A 24,221-nucleotide genomic window follows, 5' to 3' on the forward strand; every position below is an offset into this window, starting at 1 on the left:
CCCCGCCTGACTAACAAAATCAAACGGTCTGACTAAAGAGCGTTCGATCGAGCGGTGCGCCTTCGCTCCTTCCCTCCGACAGAGGGGGCAGATACACAAATTCAAACCCCTTTGGGCCTACCGCACAATCGGTATACCCCTAGTGGGTTCTGCCGTCTAAAACAGCAGTTGTCTTACCTCCTCGTTCCTGAACCTGAGTTCACACTCATCGACGGGGACACCCCAGCACTTCTCACGTAGAGGCCGATGATCTCCTGGACAACAGACCAGTGGCGCCGAGACGAAGGGAGGTCCACGCAGAAGTTCAGGGGTGCAGCCGTAGAGAACGTGGGCAAAGATAGACCGTCTCACGCCTCTGCCTCTCAGCTACCGTTGAACGATGAGCTTCCCGGCCAATGCACCAAATGATACCGGAGAAACTGACGGAAGCGAAGCACAGAGAGATGGACACAGGTTTCTTCAGGAAGGAAGAGATTCTTTTTTGGATCACCGATCGGGACTCAGAGGGACTAGCGTCACCAAAATACAGCAAGTTCTGAGCCCCGGACAATAGTGCAGGCTCCTTATATAGGCACATAACTCCTCCCATATTAAGCTCCACCCGCACATTCTCTTAACCAATCAACACAAATAAGAATTAACTTCCTGCTTGACCGCATGGCTTGTCCAGCACAATGGAGGAGGGGGAATACTACATCCTGTATTCTTGCACATGCTCCGTACACTACTGATCGTATCTTGCCTCGTGCAACCAACTGATCGATACGTCAGCATATGCACGTACACATGCCACGTGGTAATCTCGGCCTACTAAATTTATTTTTACCGAGATTCCACCACAGTACTAGTAGTCTAGAGATTGGGACATGGGGTATATGCTCAGCTATCTGTATAATACTATAGTGCTGTTCTCTGTATAATACAGATCTGTGTGTGTATAATATCCCGGGATAGTCAGTGTTCCTGTATAGTGCTGCTCTCTGTCTTGGGATATTATACAGAGAGCAGCACTATGCAGGGAGCACTGACTGTCCTGGGATATTATACACACAGCCATGTATTATACAGAGAGCAGCACTATACAGGGAGCACTGACTGTCCCAATTTATTATACACACAACCCTGTATTATACAGAGAGCACTGACTGCCCAGGGATATTATACCCAGACATTAATTGATAGCTGTGCTGCAAAATGTCCTTGGAATTTTTTTTCAAATGTTGGCAACTATGGCTCTGTATCAAAGGAAATGTGTTTGGTTTTTTAATAATCCCTGGTGGAAAATAATGAATCCTCCACCAGGGATTATGAAAAAAAAAACCAACACATTGTGTCGGGGGCGGGGCTTAACATGCGGCAGGGGCGGGGTCAAACTGTGGCGAGGGCGGGGTTGAATGTGCCCCCCTACTTTTATCCCTGGCCCACCATGTGCCCCCCTAAAAATGAATCCTAGAGACGCCACTGAGTGCAACATTGAATAGCCTTTAAGCTCCCACCTGACCTTAGTACACTATTTTAGTTTTTTTGTGTTGTAGATATTCTTGTGTGTGTGTATATATATCAATAAAATATGCATATCTGAATCCCTCTCCATCTTACCTCTTCCCCTCACGTTCCTATTATCTCCACTTACTCTTCTCATACTCCTTAACCTGTCTATTGACGTTCAAAGAAAAATCGAGTGCGCCCCAAACTACAATTGATGTGCTGCTGTACGTGTATGCAAATGTACTTAACTTTTTTTTCCTGTAATGTACTCACGGACACGCTATATTTAATCATTTAATGTGTATGTGCATTTTGAAAAAACGTCAATAATAAAAAGAATTAACTATGTGTTTATAAGCTGCTACACTGCATGCAGATTTTATTCTACATGTTTCTTAATGATTGTCACCTTATTTACTACCTTCAGCATTTGACATTTCCATACTAAGGATCAGTGCTCTCCATGTATTGCCCATCTATCTGTATATGTAAAAACACAAGATGAATTATAGCATACTATGTCATTGGTATCTGTATTGTGTACTTATTTGACAATAAGTATTTAGGATCAGTGTTTTGACTTTAGGGAAAAAATAAATAAAATTTCTTATGATCAGCAGTCATTGGACTCCCTTTACATTAAAGTTCCAGAATGGAAGAGTTTTTGTTTTTTTTTCCTTGTCATTCCAGAATGCCAATCTCCCATTAGCACATTCCACTTGTCGCTCAAGTAGTACTATCTCTGACCATTGGGTGTCACCCGAGTGCTTCTTACGGCACTTTGACGTCACTAACGCGCCGGAAGTGAACCATTCCCCTAGAAAACGTCGGGAGAGCTGACCATGCAGAGCGGATCTGATAAGAAGGTTAGTCTGTTACCGGGGGACAGCTTAGTGACGGCGTGGGACTGGTAACCCGGAGCCTGTAACTGGCTCGCCGTGCAGGCGTGGCTCCAGGTACCCAGGAGATAAACACACTGCATGGTACCAGTCCCTCTATAACACGGTCTGATCCAATCCTCATTACTGCCCACAATAACCTCTCTGGGATAAACACGAATATACCTGCCAGACCAGGAACGTCCCTCTGATTCCAGAGTGCCTGTGATTTCCAGGGCTGTATGGTTGTGAGCTGAGTGCCTGTGATTTCCAGGGCTGTATGGCTGTGAGCTGAGTGCCTGTGATTTCCAGGGCTGTATGGCTGTGAGCTGAGTGCCTGTGATTTCCAGGGCTGTGAGCTGAGTGCCTGTGATTTCCAGGGCTGTGAGCTGAGTGCCTGTGATTTCCAGGGCTGTGAGCTGAGTGCCTGTGATTTCCAGGGCTGTGAGCTGAGTGCCTGTGATTTCCAGGGCTGTGAGCTGAGTGCCTGTGATTTCCAGGGCTGTGAGCTGAGTGCCTGTGATTTCCAGGGCTGTGAGCTGAGTGCCTGTGATTTCCAGGGCTGTGAGCTGAGTGCCTGTGATTTCCAGGGCTGTGAGCTGAGTGCCTGTGATTTCCAGGGCTGTGAGCTGAGTGCCTGTGATTTCCAGGGCTGTGAGCTGAGTGCCTGTGATTTCCAGGGCTGTATGGTTGTGAGCTGAGTGCCTGTGATTTCCAGGGCTGTATGGCTGTGAGCTGAGTGTCTGTGATTTCCAGGGCTGTATGGCTGTGAGCTGAGTGCCTGTGATTTCCAGGGCTGTATGGCTGTGAGCTGAGTGTCTGTGATTTCCAGGACTGTATGGTTGTGAGCTGAGTTCCTGTGATTTCCAGGGCTGTATGGCTGTGAGCTGAGTGTCTGTGATTTCCAGGGCTGTATGGTTGTGAGCTGAGTGTCTGTGATTTTCAGGGCTGTATGGTTGTGAGCTGAGTGTCTGTGATTTCCAGGGCTGTATGGTTGTGAGCTGAGTGTCTGTGATTTCCAGGGCTGTATGGTTGTGAGCTGAGTGTCTGTGATTTCCAGGGCTGTATGGTTGTGAGCTGAGTGTCTGTGATTTCCAGGGCTGTATGGCTGTGAACGGAGTGCCTGTGATTTCCAGGGCTGTATGGTTGTGAGCTGAGTGCCTGTGATTTCCAGGGCTGTATGGTTGTGAGCTGAGTGCCTGTGATTTCCAGGGCTGTATGGTTGTGAGCTGAGTGTCTGTGATTTCCAGGGCTGTATGGTTGTGAGCTGAGTGCCTGTGATTTCCAGGGCTGTATGGTTGTGAGCTGAGTGCCTGTGATTTCCAAGGCTATATGGTTGTGAACTGAGTGTCTGTGATTTCCAGGGCTGTATGGTTGTGATGTTTGTGAACTGAGTATCTGTGCCATTGATTGGTGTATCTTTGGGTGTATCTTTGCAGTTGTTTTGTATGCTTTTATGGCATTCTAGTTTCTTAGTGTTTTTGTGTGTTTCTGTAAATGCAGGCTGTGTGTAGTAGTTGTGTGTGTTGTTTTAATGGATGTTGGGAGGAGAGCCCTAGCCTCCTAAGCGGTACCCGAATCTGCATGTCCAGACACACAAAATAAATTCATATTAAAAATCTACGGCATTTGCCTAGTGTCCTGGGTGTAGTGTCTCTTCCTCTGTCCTCCATAAAGCTTGCGTGTGGTGTTACTGTGTTTTTTCCTACATACTGCTTACCTTTCTGTACGGTGAGACATTGGTAGTGGTTAAAGGAACACTATAGTCACCTAAATTACTTTAGCTAAATAAAGCAGTTTTAGTGTATAGATCATTCCCCTGCAATTTCACTGTCATTTAGGAGTTAAATCACTTTGTTTCTGTTTATGCAGCCCTAGCCACACCTCCCCTGGCTATAATTGACAGAGCCTGCATGAAAAAAAAACTGGTTTCACTTTCAAACAGATGTAATTTACCTTAAATAATTGTATCTCAATCTCTAAATCGAACTTTAATCACATATAGGAGGCTCTTGCACGGTCTAGCAAGCTATTAACATAGCAGGGGATAAGAAAATCTTAATGAAACAGAACTTGAAATAAAGAAAGCCTAAATAGGGCTCTCTTTACAGAAGGTGTTTATGGAAGGCTGTGCAAGTCACATGCAGGGAGGTGTAACTATGGTTCATAAACAAAGGGGTTTAACTCCTAAATGGCAGAGGATTGAGCAGTGAGGCTGCAGGGGCATGTTCTATACACCAAAACTGCGTCATTAAGCTAAAGTTGTTCAGGTGACTATAGTGTCCCTTTAAACTCCATTATGGGCCAATGTGTGGTCTGAATTCCTGGCGAGTGCAGGCCACATTAATTGCTCCTACTTGTTCTTGCACTCTGTGTTAAGTGTGGAAATTTATCCAAAATACATATTTCATTTCTTGTAAACTTGGATCATATACACACATATGTTCTTCTGTGTGTCACTAAAAATAAAATGTAGTCAGGCATAAATGGATTTTCAAAATGAAAAATTCAAAAATGCAAAGTCTGTTCTAACCACTTCATTCCCTGGAGACACCATGAACTGGATGATCTGTGTATTAGTGTCACATCTTATATAATACATTCTATGTGTAAATCACAATAATGTTTGTGCTATAATATGTGATCATTACAATGTCAACTTTTTTGATACAATCTCCATGTTCCATGGACACTCAGAAATAGAAAATAGCTTGCTGCACTCACTATTAAAATTGGGGAATAAAGCAGATTCTTTGAATCCTGTAGTTGTGGGTTATGAGATCAGGCTTTATTCCTGGTGTGGTGTTTTTTCTTTTTTTTTTTTGCCTAGTATTTATTTATTTAGTTAGATATTTTTGAAATGTATGAAATAGTTAGGGAGTAATTTATAACCCATAGTCATTTTTTTCTTTTAAACACTTTCTAATATTGATATCTTCTTGTAACTTCTGCCCTCCTTTAGAGAGTGCACTCAGATGAAGAGGATGTGGACCAGTCAGATGATGAAGACTATGTTCCCTATGTGCCTGTTAAACAGAGGAAGCAGCAGATGGTACCATTTTTTTTTTCATTTCCTTTTTCTTTTTTGTGTTAACATATACTTTTTTTTTTGTATTTTGAGACTGCTGATGTTAATGAACATTTCATTGTTTACCTATTTATATTAACGCAGGGCTTGATAAATTTGCTTGGAATCTAGGAGCCAACTAATAAAATTAAGAACCGATTTTTTTCAATATCAAAAATAGAATTATTAAACGGACACTGTAGTCATCAGAACCACTACAGCTTTATGTAGTTCTTCTGGTATCTATAGAAAGTCCCTGCAAGCTTTTCAATGTAAACACTGACTTTTTGGACAAAAGGCAGTGTTTACATTGCTGACTTGTAACACCTATAGTTACAGTCACTCAAACAGCCTCTAGAGATGCTTCCTGGGTCATTGCTGCACAGTGTGCAGCACCTACGTTAATGTTCTCCTTAGAGATGCATTGCCTTCATTCAATGCATCTCTATGAGGAGAAGTTGTTTTGCTTCGCATGCGCAATAGTCTCCCAATGCTTTCCTATACAGAAGCACTGGATTGGCTGAGGTGATCAAGATTGATCTCAGCCATGGAGGTGGGGCAAGCCGCAGCGTCACCAGCACACCGTGGGAAAAAAAGATTAGTAAAAACACCTTTCTCATGTGATTGGAGGGGGGCAGGTCACCGAAACATACATACACACTCACTGACAGACACACATACAGCCATTGACAGAGACACGCACTCAAAGACAGAGAGACACACACACTGATAATGTAACACTCACACATTATTACTTTTTTAATTTAAATCCACCCAACCTCTCTACCTTTGGGAAAACTGGAGTGGATCCGCTTTCCATGTGGCGCTGCTGTCATGTTCCTGCTCTGCTCCCTCTCGCGCTCTGTTTAGGCCATGTTCCTGCTCTGTTCCCTCTCGCACATCATAACCCGACATCACTGGATGGCGCGCGAGGGAGCAGAGCAGGGAGTTTACAGCTCCCTTGCCGCCACACTGTCAGTCGGCCACCCGCCTGCCACTCTCATCCCTCCGTCCGCCTGCCGCACTAAGCCCACCACAAGCCAACTGCCCGCCTACAACCTCAGGCAGCTGGTTATCTTGGGGGCTGGATGGGTCACAAACCCCAGGACACATTTCCTGGTTGCCATGGCGACCTGGTGCCTGGGATTTCTCGAGCCCTGTGTTAAAACATTTATGCATCACACGTTCACATGGCATTGAGTGTACGTGATCATATTCTGGAGCCTAGTTATTGTCAAAGGGGCAGGTGTGGGTTCTAGTCCATTTAATCCCTAGCACTTTCATTTGAGATGCAGAACACTGTGTTTTGGGTGGAATGGAATGCTTTAATTATAATATATTATACATATATAGGAAATAAGTGTGTTTGTGTGTGTGTGTGATATATTTATATAGAAACATAGAATGTAACGGCAGATAAGAACCATTCGGCCCATCTAGTCTGCCCAATTTTCTAAATACTTTCTTTAGTCCCTGGCCTTATCTTATAGTTAGGATAGCCTTATGCCTATCCCATGCATGCTTAAACTCCTTTACTGTGTTAACCTCTACCACTTCAGCTGGAAGGCTATTCCATGCATCCACTACCCTCTCAGTAAAGTAATACTTCCTGATATTATTTTTAAACCGTTGTCCCTCTAATTTAAGACTGTCCTCTTGTTGTGGTAGTTTTTCTTCTTTTAACCCCTTAAGGACCAAACTTCTGGAATAAAAGGGAATCAGGACATGTCACACATGTCATGTGTCCTTAAGGGGTTAAATATAGTCTCCTCCTTTACTGTGTTGATTAAAAGTAGCACTCCCCGTCAGGGAATCAAACCCCGGTCTCCCGCGTGACAGATGGGGATACTCACCAATATACTATATTAGTGCATGGAAAGTGTTTAAAATACCACCATTTGAAATACCTTAGGGTGTCTACATTTCAAAAATATATGGTTTGATGGGGGTAAATTACATTGGCCGGCTTCAAAAATGTCCCAAATAGGACATGGGTGCATAATGACCAGCTGTGAAAATTCCAAGTTGGAAAACTGGAATGCGCACCCTCCAAATAAGGTCTTCTAGCCCCCAGAGAACCTGAGACACCTATACATGGGTGGTATCACTGTACTCAGGAGATGTTGCTGAACACATATTGGGGTGTTCTTTGGAAGTAACCCTTAAATTCTCCATACATGTATTCTTAAATTGCAATGTGTGTCAAAAAAATCGCCAATAATTTTTTTTTTTTTTTTTTAAATTTGGCATAAATTGGTAGTAAAATGGTTGCATGAAAAAGTCAAAATACCCCAAGTTTAATATCTCATGTTGTCTTCTTTTAAAAAATATATACAGAGATTCCTGACTGGTATTAGTGTTACAATGTAAATTTCATTAATTTACAAAAGAATTGTTTGGAAATAGCAAAGTGCTACTTGTACTTATTGCCCTATAACTATCCAAAAAAAAGCTAAGAACATGTTAACATTGGGTATTTCTAAACTCAGGACAAAATTTAGGAATTATTTAGCACAGGTGTTTTCTAGCGATTGTAGATGCGTAACAGGTTTTGGGGTTCAAAGTTCGAAAGAGTGTTTTTGTAAATTTTTTTCATATTTCATTTATAGTAAATTATAAGATATGAATAAATTAGTGGTATCTTTAGAAAGACCATTCAATGGCGAGAAAAGCAGTATAGAATATGTGTGGGTACAGTAAATTAATAAGAGGCAAATTACAGCAGAAATGTAAAAACAGCCCTGGTCCTTAACAGTAAGAAAATTGAAAAATGGCCTGGTAACTAAGGGGTTAATAGATTACTACCCAGAAAATCAAAATAGGATAGAGTATAATAAAGACACCAATGGAACTGGATATCTAATTTCTTTAGTAAATGGTTCACATCTTGATTCTTTTCCTTGTATCTTCAGCTTCAAAAGCTTGTGCAGATGCGTAAAAAGGGGGTGATAGATGAAGAACCAAAGGACAGTGGCAGTGACCATCGAGGAGATGAAGATGACGTTCCCTTGGGACCCCGGTCCAATATCAGCCTTCTGGATCAGCACCAGCACCTGAAAGAAAAGGCAGAAGGTGAGTAGGCTTACTTTCCTGTGGTTTATTGTAATATAGATAAGTCATTCACCTAATGTTGTGTGTTTTTTTTTTTTTGTTGTGTTGCTACGTGAGAATTATGAAATGCCGACGGAGTTGTTTATCAGTAATGGTATTATTTTAAACTGCAAGTTTGCAGGCGCAGCATCTGTGTCCCAATACCACTTCATTAAAGGGACACTATATTCTTCCAGACCACTTCAGCTCAATGAAGTGGTCTGGGTGCCAGGTCCCCCAGGTTTTAACCCTTCACATGTAAACATAGCAGTTTCAGAGAAACTGCTATGTTTAAATAGCAGGGTTAATCCAACCTCTAGTGCAGGGGTAGGCAACCTTTTAGCAGCACTGTGCCGATATAGGATTGTGATGTCCCGTAGCGTGCCGATCCTATTTTTTTTTAATTGAGGTGTGTATGCTGCCGTATTCTGCTTGTTATTTTTACTGTAATTGCTTTGTATCGTTGTATTTGTGTGTATATGAGCTATTATATTGTATATGTTCATTAGTAGTTTATGGTATCGTTTATGATCCATATGAATGTGGGCTGTGTATGAGGGCTGCTTGTGGAATTGTGTGTGTGGATGGATATGTCACATTGTGTGTTCGGTAGTGTGTGGGGGCTGTTTGGGGTATTGCATGTGAGAGGCTGCATGTGGGGTTGTGTGCATGTATGTGGATTGTTAGTGGTGTTTCGTTTGTGGGGATTGGGTGGTGTGTGTGTGAGCTGTTCATATTATGTGTATGAGGAGAGGGGTTATTCTGCATTTCTTTGTATATCTAGCAGTGTGGGTGGGTTCCAGTGGGGACCAGGCTGGCCAGGTACAGGTCAAGGACAGGAGCTGCGATAGCTGTCGAGGGCTGCTCTACTACAGTGTGGATTCACATTCGCAAGTGCTGGGAGGAAGTGATCTGAGATCACTTCCTCTATGTGCTGCAATGCATAAATTGAGGATTGTCCTTCACCACCTCACGTTTGGCTCTAGCAGCCTTGAGTGCCGTGCAAAGACACCTCCTAAGGGTTATATAGTGTCAGGAAAACAAGTTTGTTTTCCTGACACCATAGTGATCTTTTAAGACAGTGATTTTGGCGTTTACACTGTCCCTTTAAATCCATGTAATAACCTGTGATCTTTCTTTACAAAGTATATTTTAGTTACAATGTTATATAAACAGTGGAAGAAAACGTTTATTTTACTTATGGTTATACCTTGGCCAAAAATAGTGAGATGGCTGATCATTGACTTTATTGTTCTCTTGTAATACATTTGTTAGAATGGCTCATGTTTGGTGGAGATTACACTCTTGTATTGCTAGTTGGGAAATTGGTTATGATTTTAATGGCAGGCTAATCTTTTACAAGATTTGGAAAACAGTGGGAGTTATGTATAAAAATATTTGATTTACCCTTCACGTTTGTACCAGTTTTGTGTGAATGCACCATTTTGTTTAGTATAAAATTGTTACTCTACGTTTATATATTAGGACCTTTTTTTTTTTCTCCTGCCTTTTATGTAATGCAACAACATAATTCCTATGTTTTGGTCAATTTGTATTCCTGTTTTGGATTTTTTGCTCCCCACTCTATGATTTCACCCTTGAACACATTCACAAAATATGACAACTGTAATATTGCTTGATGAGGATAAAAAGACACATTAGAAATTGGAAGGTTTATTTTATACATTCTAGAGAAAGAAAGAACTGATGTAGGGCATCTGCCACTCTGAATGAGGCAGACGGTTTTGTTGGGGGGGGAAAGTTGATGTTGGACAAAACTCTCAGGAAAGGGCTACAACAGAAAAACATGACCAATGTGTAACTAAAACCGCCATGCATGTTTTTTTTTAAATTTATAAATCATCTCCAGTGTATCACGGTTTTGGTTTTTAAAGGGACATTCTATTACCCAAATAAATTACCATTTAGTATATATACTCTCAACGAAAACATGCATGCATTTAATTCTGTTTTAATTTTCCATTGAATTGTATATCAAAAAACCAATTGTAAAAGCTGTGGATCACTTGTCTGAAGCCTTTGCAAACCCTCCCCTTCTAACCCCACCCATAATTTCTGTGCTGTCCAATTACAGACTTGCCAATGCACTTCAAAGAGAAGTACCGTATATACTCGAGTATAAGCCGACCTGAATATAAGCCGAGGCCCCTAATTTTACCCCAAAAAACTGGGAAAACTTATTGACTCGAGTATAAGACTAGGGTGGGAAATGCAGCAGCTACTGGTAAATTTCTAAATAAAATTAGATCCTAAAAAAATTATATTAATTGAATATTTATTTACAGTGTGTGTATAATGAATGCAGTTTGTGTGTATGAGTGCCGTGTGTGTGTGTGATGCAGAGCCTTGGTGGGGGTGGGCATTTTTATTATTTTAATATTAATTGTCTTTTGTTTTATTAATATTTTTTTTATTATTTTTTATTTTATTATTATTTTTTTTTAAATATTATTTTATTATTATTTATATTTTTATTTATTATTTTCGTCCCCCCTCCCTGCTTGATACATGGCAGGGAGGGGGGCTCTCACTCCCAGGTGGTCCAGTGGCGTTGGCAGTTCAGTGGAGGGGGGCTGGCAGAGAGCGTTTACTTACCTCTCCTGCAGCTCCTGTCCGCTCCCTTCTCCTGCGCGCCTGTCCGGTCAGCTCCCAGTGTAAGTCTCGCGAGAGCCGCGCTATGACCGGACCGGCGAGGAGGGAGCTGGCAGGAGAGGTAAGTAAATGCTCTCTGCCAGCCCCCTCCTGCACAGTCCCATTGTCTGTATTATGGCAATATAAATTGCCATAATAGATACATTGACTCGGGTATAAGTCGAGTTGGGGTTTTTCAGCACAAAAAATGTGCTGAAAAACTCGACTTATACTCGAGTATATACAGTATTTGCAAGTCAGGTGCTCTGAGCAATTGCCGACTCTTGAGTTTAGCTTCTGTGAGCTAACCAAATCAGAAAGTAACAGAACCTGTTGTCTGGTTGACAGCCAGCGGGGCGTAACAAGGTTAATTTACAAATTGCCAATTTCTTTTGAAATCTGCGTTTTTAATAACACTATCTGAAGTGCTTTAGTGGTGTGGAGTATCTCTTAAAAGTAAAAAAAAAAAAAAAAGTTTGTGTGTGTATGTATGTATGTGTGTGTATATATATATATATATATATATATAATTTTTTTTTTTTAGGTTCAAAGCTTTATTAAGGCAAGAGTATTTAGTTACAACAATATAACTGTGCAGTTAAAGCGAATGTGGGACTTGCAGGTCCCATAGTGGTGGAATAGTAATGCAGTGAATGCAATAATCAGTTATTGAGAGTAAACAGAAAATGCGAAGACATATCAACTTATAGGTTTTGAATCCTGGTTGCTGTAATCTAATTACAGCTTGAGTTACGTGCACACCCTCAAAGGGCGGATCTAGCGTGAAACCCGGTTGTGGGACGTTTCTGTATATTAACACTTCTCTTTCATTTCTTATGAACAGCTAGAAAAGAATCTGCCAAAGAGAAGCAACTGAAAGAAGAAGAGAAAATTCTGGAGAGTGTGACAGAAGGAAGAGGTAAATCATACAGACTGGTCACTATGTAGCAAGTCCTATTCCTAGTGACATGTCCGGTATCTGCTGTTACCTTGTCAAAGAATGATGCCTGAAGTAGTTTGTTACTAGGGTAGAATTGGTAAAGGTGAAAGGTTGAATACTGAATCTTCCATTAATTTTGGTGTTGATGAACTAGCTTTATAGAAACATGCCCATCGTCCGCTTATTTACACAATAAGATTAAATGTTATTGACCATTATTCTTTAAAGGGGCTCTGTCACGTCTCTGGTATCTTAATATGTTTGTCTGTCCCTATATTTAACTTTGCGTTGCCTATAAGGCATTAACAATAAAATATAATATGTAAAAACTCGCACCTCGTTATGCTACAACCGGGTGCCTCCATCTTAGCTCCTTGTAAATCATTGCTACAGGGTTAGTTCTGGCAGAAAGCATACGCAGAGGATGAGAAATGAAACCATGTTTCTGATTCTTCTCTATATCAGAAATGTTTGCCTTGTCTGAACTGGTTTATAATGTTTTTGCTACATCTTAAACACAAATTTAAGGAAGCAAGAGCCTTTCATACAAAGAAAGGTTGTACACAAGTTCTAGGTAAATTTAATTTATTTATTTTTTCATTGGAGTAAACTCGGGCAAGATTTTAACCTTCTGAAACTTCACTGGGCATGCGTGTTCTAGGACACTATTATTATGTTGGCTTGATCACAGGGATAAGAGTTTACCACTTTCACCAGTTTCATGTCTGCTGATCCTGGCTCACACGATGGAGCTTTGCTAGATGTTTTGCCACTTCCTTTTAGAAATGATAGACATGGATATGGTATGGCATGTATTCTTTCATCATTGGAGCACCGGAGTCTCTCTTTTTAAGGATTTGTCCTGCAAATTGCTTATACTTGGTGTTTGGTAAACACTTTGTAAATGTCTGCATTTTTTTTTCTGTTGCTTAGATCCTGACTTGATATATTTAGTTCAAACCTGCTCTATTTGGTTGACAGTTAATCTTTAAAAGACCCACGGCCATTTTGTATTTACATTTTTATTAAGTTTTCACATGGTTATACAGACTGCTACAAGCTAAGGTAACAGGTCAAAAACAGCAGACATTTTGTCTTCTCTAACATCCTGTTGTGCACTTACCACCAATTCTTTAACTATATCCTTTCCTCCTCCTTACTGTTAGTTAGGGGTTGTATGCAGGCAGATGTTTGCATTATATTCTAAAATCCTTTTTATGAAATGTCTGTTTGATTCCTAATGAAAGCAAACTATTAACACCACAGTATTGTTCTTCATTTTCATTCTTGAATTATTTTGTTTTCTTCTATACAGCTTTAATGTCAGTCAAGGAAATGGCTAAAGGTATCACATATGATGACCCTATAAAAACCAGGTAATTATGTGTGTGCCATTTGCATGCGAGAGATGACATACTGAAATGTTGATTTAATGAAGTATATTTTGTGATAAAAGTGAAGCCCTTTTAAAGTGGAAAAGTAGAACCGTTGGGGTTGGACCAATCAGATTTCTTAGAAATCATTTTTGCTAACCAGGAATATTCCAAATTATTGATGAAAAAGAACAAGACAGAGCAAAGGGTGCACAAGAACAGCAGAGATAAACATAATTATGAAAAAAAGTTACCAAAGTATAAAATGTGATACAAAAAATGGTTACACTGCCCCAATTATTGATGAACATAGTTTTTCTGTTGTCATAGGGTTTATAAACAATATTTTCAAATAGGCAATTTACTACTTTTAATCTTTTTTAGGTTTAATATTTAAGGAAAAATAATATATATTTTTTTAATTTATAGTTTTATTATCTGTAGAGATTTTTTTTGTGTGTGTGTGTTAATGTCTAACTACATGTTATATTTCCGGCAGCTGGAAACCGCCTCGTTATATTCTCTCAATGTCACAAGCACGCAATGACCGTGTCCGCCGCAAATATCATATTCTGGTGGAGGGTGAAGGTATTCCTGCACCAATCAAAACTTTTAAAGAAATGAAACTCCCTGCAGGTTTGTCTGCTATATCGTAAATACCCTAGCCCTTTCCAAGGATGGTCAAGTTAGTTGTTGTTTAGAAACTGCCAACTAAATTGCTGTGTGTGGACTAACAGGCGATTTGTTGCAAAAAGACAAGTTGAACGTACTGGAACAGAATGTGCTGCTCAACAAAGTGTTTGTTTTTTCACCATTTTAACAAGGTTTCTTATGCCTCTTGTATTGTAGTGATTATATACATTTTTTTGCCACTTACTTTTTAATAAGAGCAGATTTCAACACTTGAGTGCCTACATTTTGTTGTTCTCTGTTCATGATGCCTGCCCTTCTGTGGGATTTCTATTTAACTGATGGTGTGTCTGTAAATTGGCCTGGAATCTAAAAAGGAACTTTCCCCAAAAATGATACTCCAAATAAAAAGTAGTTTCTAGTAGTTTTTGGCTGAGGTAATCAAATTTGCCTAACTCAGCCTATCCAATGCTGTGCTGGTGACGCATTGGGAGACTATTGCGCATGTGCGGAAAACACCACACTGCGCCAATTAGCATCTCCTTTTAGAGAAGCATTGAATCGGTGCATCTCTATGAGGAAAGAAGTTCAGTGTCTACTATGCAGCACTAGACTCTAAGTGCCTCTAGTGGCCATCTGAGTGACTGGTACTAGGCATTAATGTAAACACTGGCTTTTCCCTAAAAAGGCAGTGTTTACATTAAAATGCCTGCAGAGACAGGCTATACACACCTGAGCCACTATATTAAACTATAGTAGATCTGGTGACTATAGTGTCCCTTTAAAAAAAAAAAATGTAAACGGGGGAAAAAAAAGATTCCTTTAAATGCAAAACCTCTCTTTTAACAACTGTTTTAAACTTTATTTTAAATGAACAAACTAGATCTTTCTAAGACTGCCTTCTGCATTTGTAGCTAAATATTTAACATTTGGTGTTTTCTTTGTCTGCAGCTATTTTAAGAGGTCTAAAGAAGAAAGGAATCCTACATCCAACTCCTATACAGATTCAGGGGATCCCAACCATGTAAGTCCTGTCCCAATTCCCCCCAACTCCCCAGGACAAATGGTGAATGAGGGAGCAGGATATCATGGTATATGTCTACGTGTATTCATTATTGTAATGTTCTGTTGCAGTTTATCTGGAAGGGATATGATTGGAATAGCTTTCACTGGCTCTGGTAAGACACTGGTTTTCACATTGCCAGTCATCATGTTCTGTCTGGAGCAGGAGAAGAGGTTACCTTTCACGAAGCGAGAAGGACCTTATGGACTCATCATTTGCCCCTCGGTATGAATCCATGCAGCCTGCTTTCTTGTTTATGCAGCTTACTTTTTTTATATTTTATTTTATCCACTGTTGATGCCTTGCATTCTTTCTTTTTACCTTAAACCTTTTATATTTCTTACTTACATCTGTACACTCATCTCTTAAACCTGGTCACTCTTATCTCGTTCTGTTATTTCTTCAGAGGGAGCTAGCACGTCAGACACACAGTATCATCGAATATTACTGCCGACTGCTTCAGGAAGATAATTTCCCACCTTTGCGCACTGCCCTTTGCATTGGAGGAATGTCCGTCAAAGAGCAGATGGAAACCATCAAACAGTAAGTTCTGTGCTTTAACCATTCGCAAATGACAATCCATTTCTAACCTTCCCATGTGCCTTTTTGTACTGATTTAAACAACATGTTTTACTCAGGCTATAGATGGTGCTTAATGTGAGTTATTCCATAATAAGTAAATCTGTCAGGTTTTTTATACACATTTTCCTACTGCCTTTTCTTCGTAGTGCACATTACTGCATTTATACTCTGTAGACAACACAAATGTTTCTACCGAATGACTTTGTGCATATGTTTATTACTTGTTCAAGTTGTCATTGGGACTTATCACGCATCCACAGTCAATCCCCTGTAGAGGCAGGGTGCCAGTGTTTTTGAGTGTTGTTTTTTTGTTTCAGCCGATTTAATTTTTTAGTCTATGTTGTATGTGTACTTTGTGTCCATTAGCAAAGGACAAGCTAAGTTTAGCTGTTTACAAATTGATATCGGTTCATATTCGCATGTGGAAATAATTTGAGTAACACATCTGACGTATACATTGACAGAGTACATGTCTTGGCCAACTTATTCCTGGGTATGGTGTGAATAAGAAGGTAAACACCTGCTGAATTCTGTCAACACTTAGATTCTGTAAACACATTCACACCTGCTTCTTACAGCCCATTGACATTGAGTATCAGAGTGGAAATATCCGTTCCCTTCCTGGTCCATCCTTTGTGAATCAAACCAAAAACTTTAAACTAGTTAGTAATCACATTCCTCACTACAGTCCGATCTGTCTGCAGTGAAATAATCAATCATAATAACTTTTAACCACTTGGATACTTCTCTGAGGAATACAATGCAGACATAAAGCATATTTGTGGCAATTGCTGCAATCCTCCAATCCAATACATTTGTATGAGAAGCAATAGCCACATTTGCAGTCATTATTGGTAATGCCGAATGTGAAGTTCTTTGAAAATCTAAGGATGTATAGGAGGAAGTGACTGGTTATTTTTAATAACTTGTAAGTAATACCATTTCTAAAAAAAAAAAATGGCATTATTTTACTTTATCAGAGAAAGGGGGGCAATGTTTATCCACAAAAACTAAAATATTAAGCTGTAATGGTTTTGCTGCTTAATATGTCTCTTTAACCCCTTTAATCCTGAGCACTAATTGATTGAATAAATGATTAGCAGGACATTTATTTGAAGGAGGGCTTCATAGCTAGCATATAAACACAATATAAAAAAAATCACAATTCTGTATATAGATTGCTTTGCAGACAAACGTAAGAATTGAATTATTAATTCATTATATATATATATATATATATATATATATATATATAACGATATTCTTGGCACTCACCCCTCAATGAACATCAATGTTACAATCTGCCTGGGTGCAACCTTGGCGTCAATGTGTATAGTAAAATAGAAGAAAGGTGCACTCACAGGTCTTCATCCAAATGGTATTTTATTCTTAGCTGTGGTTTACATGTGTAGTAAAATCAATCAACGTTTCAACCCCATACAGGGTCTTTTTCTTGAAAAAGACCCTGTATGGGGTCGAAACGTTGATTGATTTTACTACACATGTAAACCACAGCTAAGAATAAAATACCATTTGGATGAAGACCTGTGAGTGCACCTTTCTTCTATTTTACTATATATATATATATATATATATATATATATATATATATATATATATATATATATATATATATATATATATATATATGTGTGTGTGAAACCAGAAGCTTAAGACCGTATACAGTGTCCTTCTATCTTTCAATATTTAACACAGACCGTAAATGTGGCAAAAATAGATAAAAGGGTCAAATACTTTGCCTATAGGTATTTGTAAGGGCCCTGAAGGCATTACTAGCAGAAAAGCTTTCTAAAATTGTCAACAAAATGCAAAAGGATTGTCTGCATTTGAGCAGATTGCCCATATATAGTAAATATATACCTATTTTATGACTGGTCGGACTTACAACCAGCTCTGTAGCGTGGGGTTTTGAGGGATTCCCCACATTAGAGAGCTGGTCTATGTTTGGGGAATTTTCCCCAAACATAGATTTCAGAGATTCCCTGTGCTGTGATATTTTTGATGGTATTAATAGTACAACAGTAATAACCCCACCCTTATTTCTCTTACCTCAATGTAGGGGTGTACACATGATGGTTGCAACTCCTGGCCGACTTATGGACCTGCTGCAAAAGAAGATGGTGAGTTTGGACATCTGCAGGTACCTGGCTCTGGATGAGGCTGATCGTATGATTGACATGGGCTTTGAAGAAGACATTAGAACCATATTCTCTTACTTCAAGGTACTTCTACTTATTCAAATTATTCATTAACTTGGAAGCAATTGCACACGTATTTATCAGGCATATGTTCCGTTCCAACAAAACACATTTGATGGCATGATTTGCAGTATAATTATAAAATATTTCTTATTGACAAATATTTTAAACTTTCTTCCTAATGTTGTCAATGCATTAAATGTTTTCATAGTTGAAGATAAAATAAAATAGTTTCGGGCATAGATCTTATTATACATTTTAAACCTGCAGACCTGATTGCTGTCAAGGTCACCTCAGCCTATAATCCTTCTAAGGTTAATATAAGTATTAGTTTAATTCAAATGGCCAATACAATCCTTCCGATTATGATCCTCTTTTTTTTATTTATTTATATTTGTGACAATGTCTAGTATATTTCTTTTAAAAAATCATTTTTCTCTCTCTACATGGAGTATTTGTCTTTTTTGAGAGATTAATTTGCTCCCCAAACAGATTAACTGTATTTGATCTATTTTTAAAAAATATTCTTTACTGTGTTCCAGCAGTGTCTTTTTGTGTTCTTGTAGCAGGGAGCATGCTTTTCATTTTCTTGTCCTCTCATATTACTAGGGTCAAAGACAGACTCTGCTTTTCAGTGCAACCATGCCGAAGAAGATTCAGAACTTTGCCAAAAGTGCCCTAGTAAAACCGATTACAATTAATGTTGGCCGAGCAGGCGCTGCCAGCCTGGATGTCATACAGGTATGTTAAGGCCAGTCTCTTGCTGGACAGGAATGGAAAGGCTGCCATTACAGATTACCTGTCATAACACTTTTTTTAGTTTTACAAGCGAAATGTGGGAAGAATATTACAAACTCCATAAGCTGGCAAGATAGCCAAGTTGGTTATTGACCCTACTGTACTATGTCTTTTACCTCTTAAAACGTCAGGGGTGCATTTCTAGAAGAGTTGACTCTGCATCTGAACAATCCAAAGTCAATACAATTGGTGCTATTGATTTAGACAATATTATCTCAGGACATAATAGTAATCTACAAATCTAATGGTAAATCCTCTATTATTTTGTTTTTTACAGGAAGTAGAGTATGTGAAGGAGGAAGCAAAGATGGTTTACTTACTTGAATGCCTGCAGAAGACACCACCTCCTGTGAGTAACGCTTGTAATTCATGCTGAGATTCAGATTGCCATCATGATTACACACAACAAATTGTGATCCGTGCAGACTTTAGCCCAAGTATGAACTGCAGGTGAATGGCTTGTTTGATATGTCGTCTTGCTTTTTGAGAGAATAAAAGGGTTACCTTCTCGCTTTTAATGTTGGGCGCTCTTTGCATTCTACATGTACCCCATATATACTAAATGTAAAGTGTCTCATGTCAGAATGTTACCAGCACATATACAAAAGTATTTGCAAAATGTAGTTTTGATTCTTGATCTGTTCCTAACTTGCAAAGATTTCAGTTGCTGATTTTCACCATACACTACTTTGTTTCCCAAGAGTGTGTTGCTGCATTGGCTCTGTAGCTTATGCAGATATGTACATATTCACGATCAGCTGTTTCAACCCATGTCTTCCCTATGCCAGGTTCTCATATTTGCTGAAAAAAAGGCAGATGTAGATGCTATACACGAATACCTGCTTCTCAAAGGAGTTGAGGCCGTGGCAATACACGGAGGGAAAGGTATGCATCTTTAACTTTTGCATTCATTCAGTATCCCAGCTGTGTTTCCTCAAGCACAGATCTAAATCTCTTATCTGTACCTCTTAGACCAAGAAGAAAGAACCAAAGCAATCGAGGCTTTCCGTGAAGAGAAGAAGGATGTTCTAGTAGCTACCGATGTTGCATCCAAAGGTTTGGACTTTCCAGCCATTCAGCATGTGATAAACTATGACATGCCTGAGGAAATTGAGAACTATGGTGAGTGCAGAATGTAGTCTAATATGATTATCTAGTTTCTTTTTGGTTGTGTAAATGCCACAATATGTATTCCGGGGTCTGTTGTGATTACATGAACACAAACATGTATTCCTGACTCTATATCATTAAAAACACTATTTAGCTCTCTTGGCTCTCCTTGCCACCTTAAATATAGTAAAAACTCACCTTATTGTCAGCGCCGTTCCTGATACGTCTCCTTGGCTCAGATCAGAATTGACTATCTCAGCCAATCACAATGCTTTCCCATAGGAAGCTTGAGTAATTAATTATTTTATACTGGAACTGCCCATTTAGGTTTCAGTAAGGCTTCATACTTTGCATCACAGTGTTGCCTGATATGCATTGTTGTCAAGAGTTTGTGGCACAGAAGCACACAGTGTTTTATTAAATTCTTTATTTTATTGTGCATATAGGTTTAACAGACACGCTCATGGTGCCCCAAAGGCATTCCACTCGCTTGTTTCAGCAACATTTGTAACAGTGGGGTACATATTGAGTTTTGCACATCTTTATATTTGTGAGTAAATACATAGGCTTAACTACAAGAAGGTGTGTAGGTGTTCGCAGGAGACACATGAAAGCAATATCGTTAGTGGTATACATTTGTAGTGAGTACAAAGTAGGTAAGCCAATAAAGTGTCGAACTGGCAGGTTCCATTTTATCATTGGTTGTAAGCTAAGTGTAAGCTAGGTTTCCGGGAGTCTGCCTAGTGTGTGTGTGTGTGTGTGTGTGGTACAAGCTTTGTGCTAACGCTATTGCAATAAGGCTGTATAGATACATTCAAGTCACATCTAGTCATATCGCTTTATAAAGGTTATCACCCTGGCTGGTCGGGGCGACCCGGGCTGTCCCAGTAGGCTTGTGTCTGCGTCTTGGTGGCCCCGAGGCTACACCAACAGGGGAGGTCCCAGTACTGTCCGGTGCCTGCCCCGTTGTTGTTGTTGTGCAGCAGGGGGTGAGTGTCCGGCAGAGTGGGCATAGCAGGCAGTGGGTTCCTTGTTGGATTCTCCTGGGCTCCTGTTGTGTTGATCCTGCCTCTGAAGGTTGGTGTCAGTCATGGTGGTGAGCTTGATGTTGCCCACATGAGTTTATCGCTTTCTAGTTCGTTTTGGTTTAGGCTTGTGGGGAGTGAGTGCCTAGTAGTTACTCCAGTGTACCGCCTTGCCTCTCGCTCGGAGATCCCTGGTGGGGGTGGGTGCCGCGCGGCACTCCCATTCCTCAGTGCCGCCGCTGTTCTCTCTTCGTGCTGGTTAATTGGGCAGCACACAGTGTTTTAAATGCTCCAGAAAACACAAGTACATCAACACTGTAACATAATTTGTTTCTTTCTTTCAGTTCACAGAATAGGACGTACCGGTCGTTCTGGGAACACTGGAATAGCAACCACGTTTATCAACAAGGCGTGTGGTAAGTGTGTGATAATTCTAGATTTGTTTCTGGATGTGAGATTTTCAGAAAACCTGTGGCTTACTCAAATTACTTGTGCATGCTAACTAACATCTCAACAGATTTACTGCATTGCTGTTTATGTATGTTCAGTACTACAGGAAATGGAATTTCATTAACTGAAAATCACCAAATAATGCTTCTCATGCACAATCATTTTTCTATTGTAGTGTAGGTAGTTTTATTGTGTTTGGCTTCACCACAAACTGTTTAGCACCTAGTTATATGCTGTCAGAGACTACAACTACCAGACCAGAACTGGTGCCATGCTGACATGACCCATAATGTTGAAACTGTGCAGTCCATGGCTAGGTTCCGGTCACCGATCCTTTTGGATCATAACCCTTGCTTTGGTTTATGAACGCTGTGTTTAAAACAGCCCCCGTTGCTTACGGGTATCTGCGGAAATGCAGTATGAAGTCTGAAACATGATGCCTGTCTGCTCATTTGCATGTCAAGCTGGGGATTCTGGGATAGTTGTGCAAACATGATTTCTGTGCCCAAGGGGTGCTTCTCAAAGTCCAAATTGAGATATGCAGGTAATGCGTTATCGTAATGTTTCTAGTTTCTGTGTGGGAAGTTTTATCATGTTTGCTCTCACCACAAACTTTTTGGCACTTATTTATATGCAAGAGTGTGAAAGCAGTCATCAGTTTCCTTTGACCTGCTTGCCTTATTTTTTTATTTGTTTGTCTATGAACAAGATACATATGTCATTGACAATATTGGAGGCTTTACAGGAAGTTTGAGATCCTGTGTTTGTTTCTTCTCATGTGATGTGACTTTTTTTTCTTCTTTCATTTAAAACCGAGTGTGTATTGCTGTAGGTTAGTCATATTACCGTGTGCTCAATATGTACATTAACTCTCCTGGTGCTTGAATTATCTATTTAGAACTTATATATTTTTTTTGTTTGTTTGTTTTTTGTTTATTGAAGTGTGGGGTTAAACATTTTGATTTTTCCCCTTTGTTTCATGATTTCTCTCTCTTTCAGATGAATCTGTGCTGATGGATCTCAAGGCTCTTCTCATGGAAGCGAAGCAGCGCGTACCACCTGTGCTACAGGTACTCAACGGCAGCGATGACAACATGTTGGACATTGGAGGTAAGCAATCCAATTCAATGTGCACTTCACCCAGTAACTGCCATCAGCATTGTCACACAACTTGCTTTCTGCATCCTTCTTTTAACCCCTTAAGGAATGTATGACGGTCTATGCTGTCATGCGGTGCCTAACGCCTGGTGATGGCATAGACCGTCATGCTTAATGTACCCACAAGGATATATTCCTGCTGGTACCAAGGAGCCCTAGGCACAATTCAATACCTGAAGGTCCTTTCTGTCAGACAGGACCACGATTAGTCACCCCAGACGGACAGATGGGCTGTGCTTTAAATCTCTTCAGCTGAGCTATCGCATTCATGATGACATTGTGGTAGAATTAGCACATGGCAAAATGCCTTGTATGTGAATGTGTTGCATCTCAAAAGATCCATGGCCCTTCACGGGTTCAGAAACAAGATTTTTGCATTAATATTCTGCTTAAGCCGGTGAGATAGATCAGTAGAATCTGTTCAACCCCGGCAGGGGTAGATAAAATGAGTACCATTAAATTGGGTAATAGTAACAACCCCTGGATGTTGGGCTAAGGTAATATGCCCAGGATGTACTTGAAAACCAGAGTAATCTAAATGTGCCTTTCCTGGTTAAATACTTTATTATTATGAGTTTTCTTTTATTTCCGTGTACTCTACTACCTGTTTGTTGCTTCATATTTATTTTTCCTCTTTTCAGATGAAAGGGGTTGTGCTTTTTGTGGTGGCTTGGGTCATCGTATCACCGACTGCCCCAAGTTGGAGGCCATGCAGACAAAGCAGGTCAGCACCATTGGAAGAAAGGACTACCTGGCCACCAGCTCCATGGACTTCTAAGGAGGAGCATCCATCAGGATTATTTATTAGTGGTGTCTGCAGGCTGAATTGCTATGAACGTCTAGATCATCACAGTGCTTGTTATTCATATTGTACTACGCTCTGTGTAATATTCGTAGCTACAGAGACTTCATTTTGTTGAAACAAAACACGTAGTTCATAGTAAGGCTGGCGGTGCACTTTTCCAATAGTTCATTAAAACGGACAAAAGACTTGAGTTTCTGTGAAACGTATTTAATACCAAGGGATTTAAAGGAATTGATTCACAAAACTGCTCCAGTTTATTTTCACTTTAATTTGTTCTTATAAAGCTTTTTGTCTGCTGAAAAAATATATTCCATATCCCTTTCTCATTGTTCTATGCTCTATTTATGCAGCAAGATATTTTAAAAGTTTGAAATTGAATCACAGAGAACATCAAACATGATTGTATTTTCCACAAGCATACTATTTTTATTTTATTTTCCATCTTGTATTAAAGCAATAAATAATTGAAATACGTTGAACATGTTTCCAAATCTTCATTTTGGTGTAGTCAATCTTTTTACACTCTGACATCCTGCAGGAACGTTTACTAGTCGGCAGTCTCAGAGAGATCTGAGTGAGGAAATGTAAAGAGAAAAAACGTACTTATTGCAGTACATATCTGATTGTTTTTTTTGTGCTTTTTTTTTTTTTTAAACCTTTGAATCTGCATTGCAGCAAATTATCATAGACTGCTTTGACCATCTGAACACTACAAGACACTGATTAGACCCAAGGAGAAATGGCGTGAGAGCTAATGCTTTTCCGATTGGGTGTCTGCTACAAGCACACGGCCAATAGCTTCTTAAAAGCTTTGTATGGGGATGGAAGAAACTCACAGCCTGCTGTATTAGGCCTGGGAGTGAGTTTCTGCAGATTAATTTGGAAATTATGGT

General features: G+C 39.8%; 1 protein-coding gene across 1 annotated transcript; it reads left to right on the plus strand.

The window, feature by feature from the left end:
• The first annotated feature begins 2,227 nt into the window (after positions 1-2,227).
• Positions 2,228-23,807, plus strand: DDX41 (DEAD-box helicase 41). Its single transcript, XM_063447308.1, has 17 exons — positions 2,228-2,354; positions 5,329-5,418; positions 8,346-8,505; positions 12,020-12,094; positions 13,431-13,491; positions 13,988-14,124; positions 15,070-15,142; positions 15,253-15,406; positions 15,588-15,724; positions 17,844-18,006; positions 18,592-18,723; positions 19,058-19,129; positions 19,569-19,665; positions 19,753-19,902; positions 21,260-21,331; positions 22,365-22,475; positions 23,165-23,807. Exons 1-17 carry the CDS (start codon positions 2,331-2,333, stop codon positions 23,299-23,301), a joined length of 1,845 nt encoding a protein of 614 aa, XP_063303378.1. The 5' UTR covers positions 2,228-2,330; the 3' UTR covers positions 23,302-23,807.
• Positions 23,808-24,221: the final 414 nt, after the last annotated feature.

The sequence above is a fragment of the Pelobates fuscus genome, chromosome 3 (assembly GCF_036172605.1).
Source record: "Pelobates fuscus isolate aPelFus1 chromosome 3, aPelFus1.pri, whole genome shotgun sequence".
NCBI classification, from domain to species: domain Eukaryota; kingdom Metazoa; phylum Chordata; class Amphibia; order Anura; family Pelobatidae; genus Pelobates; species Pelobates fuscus.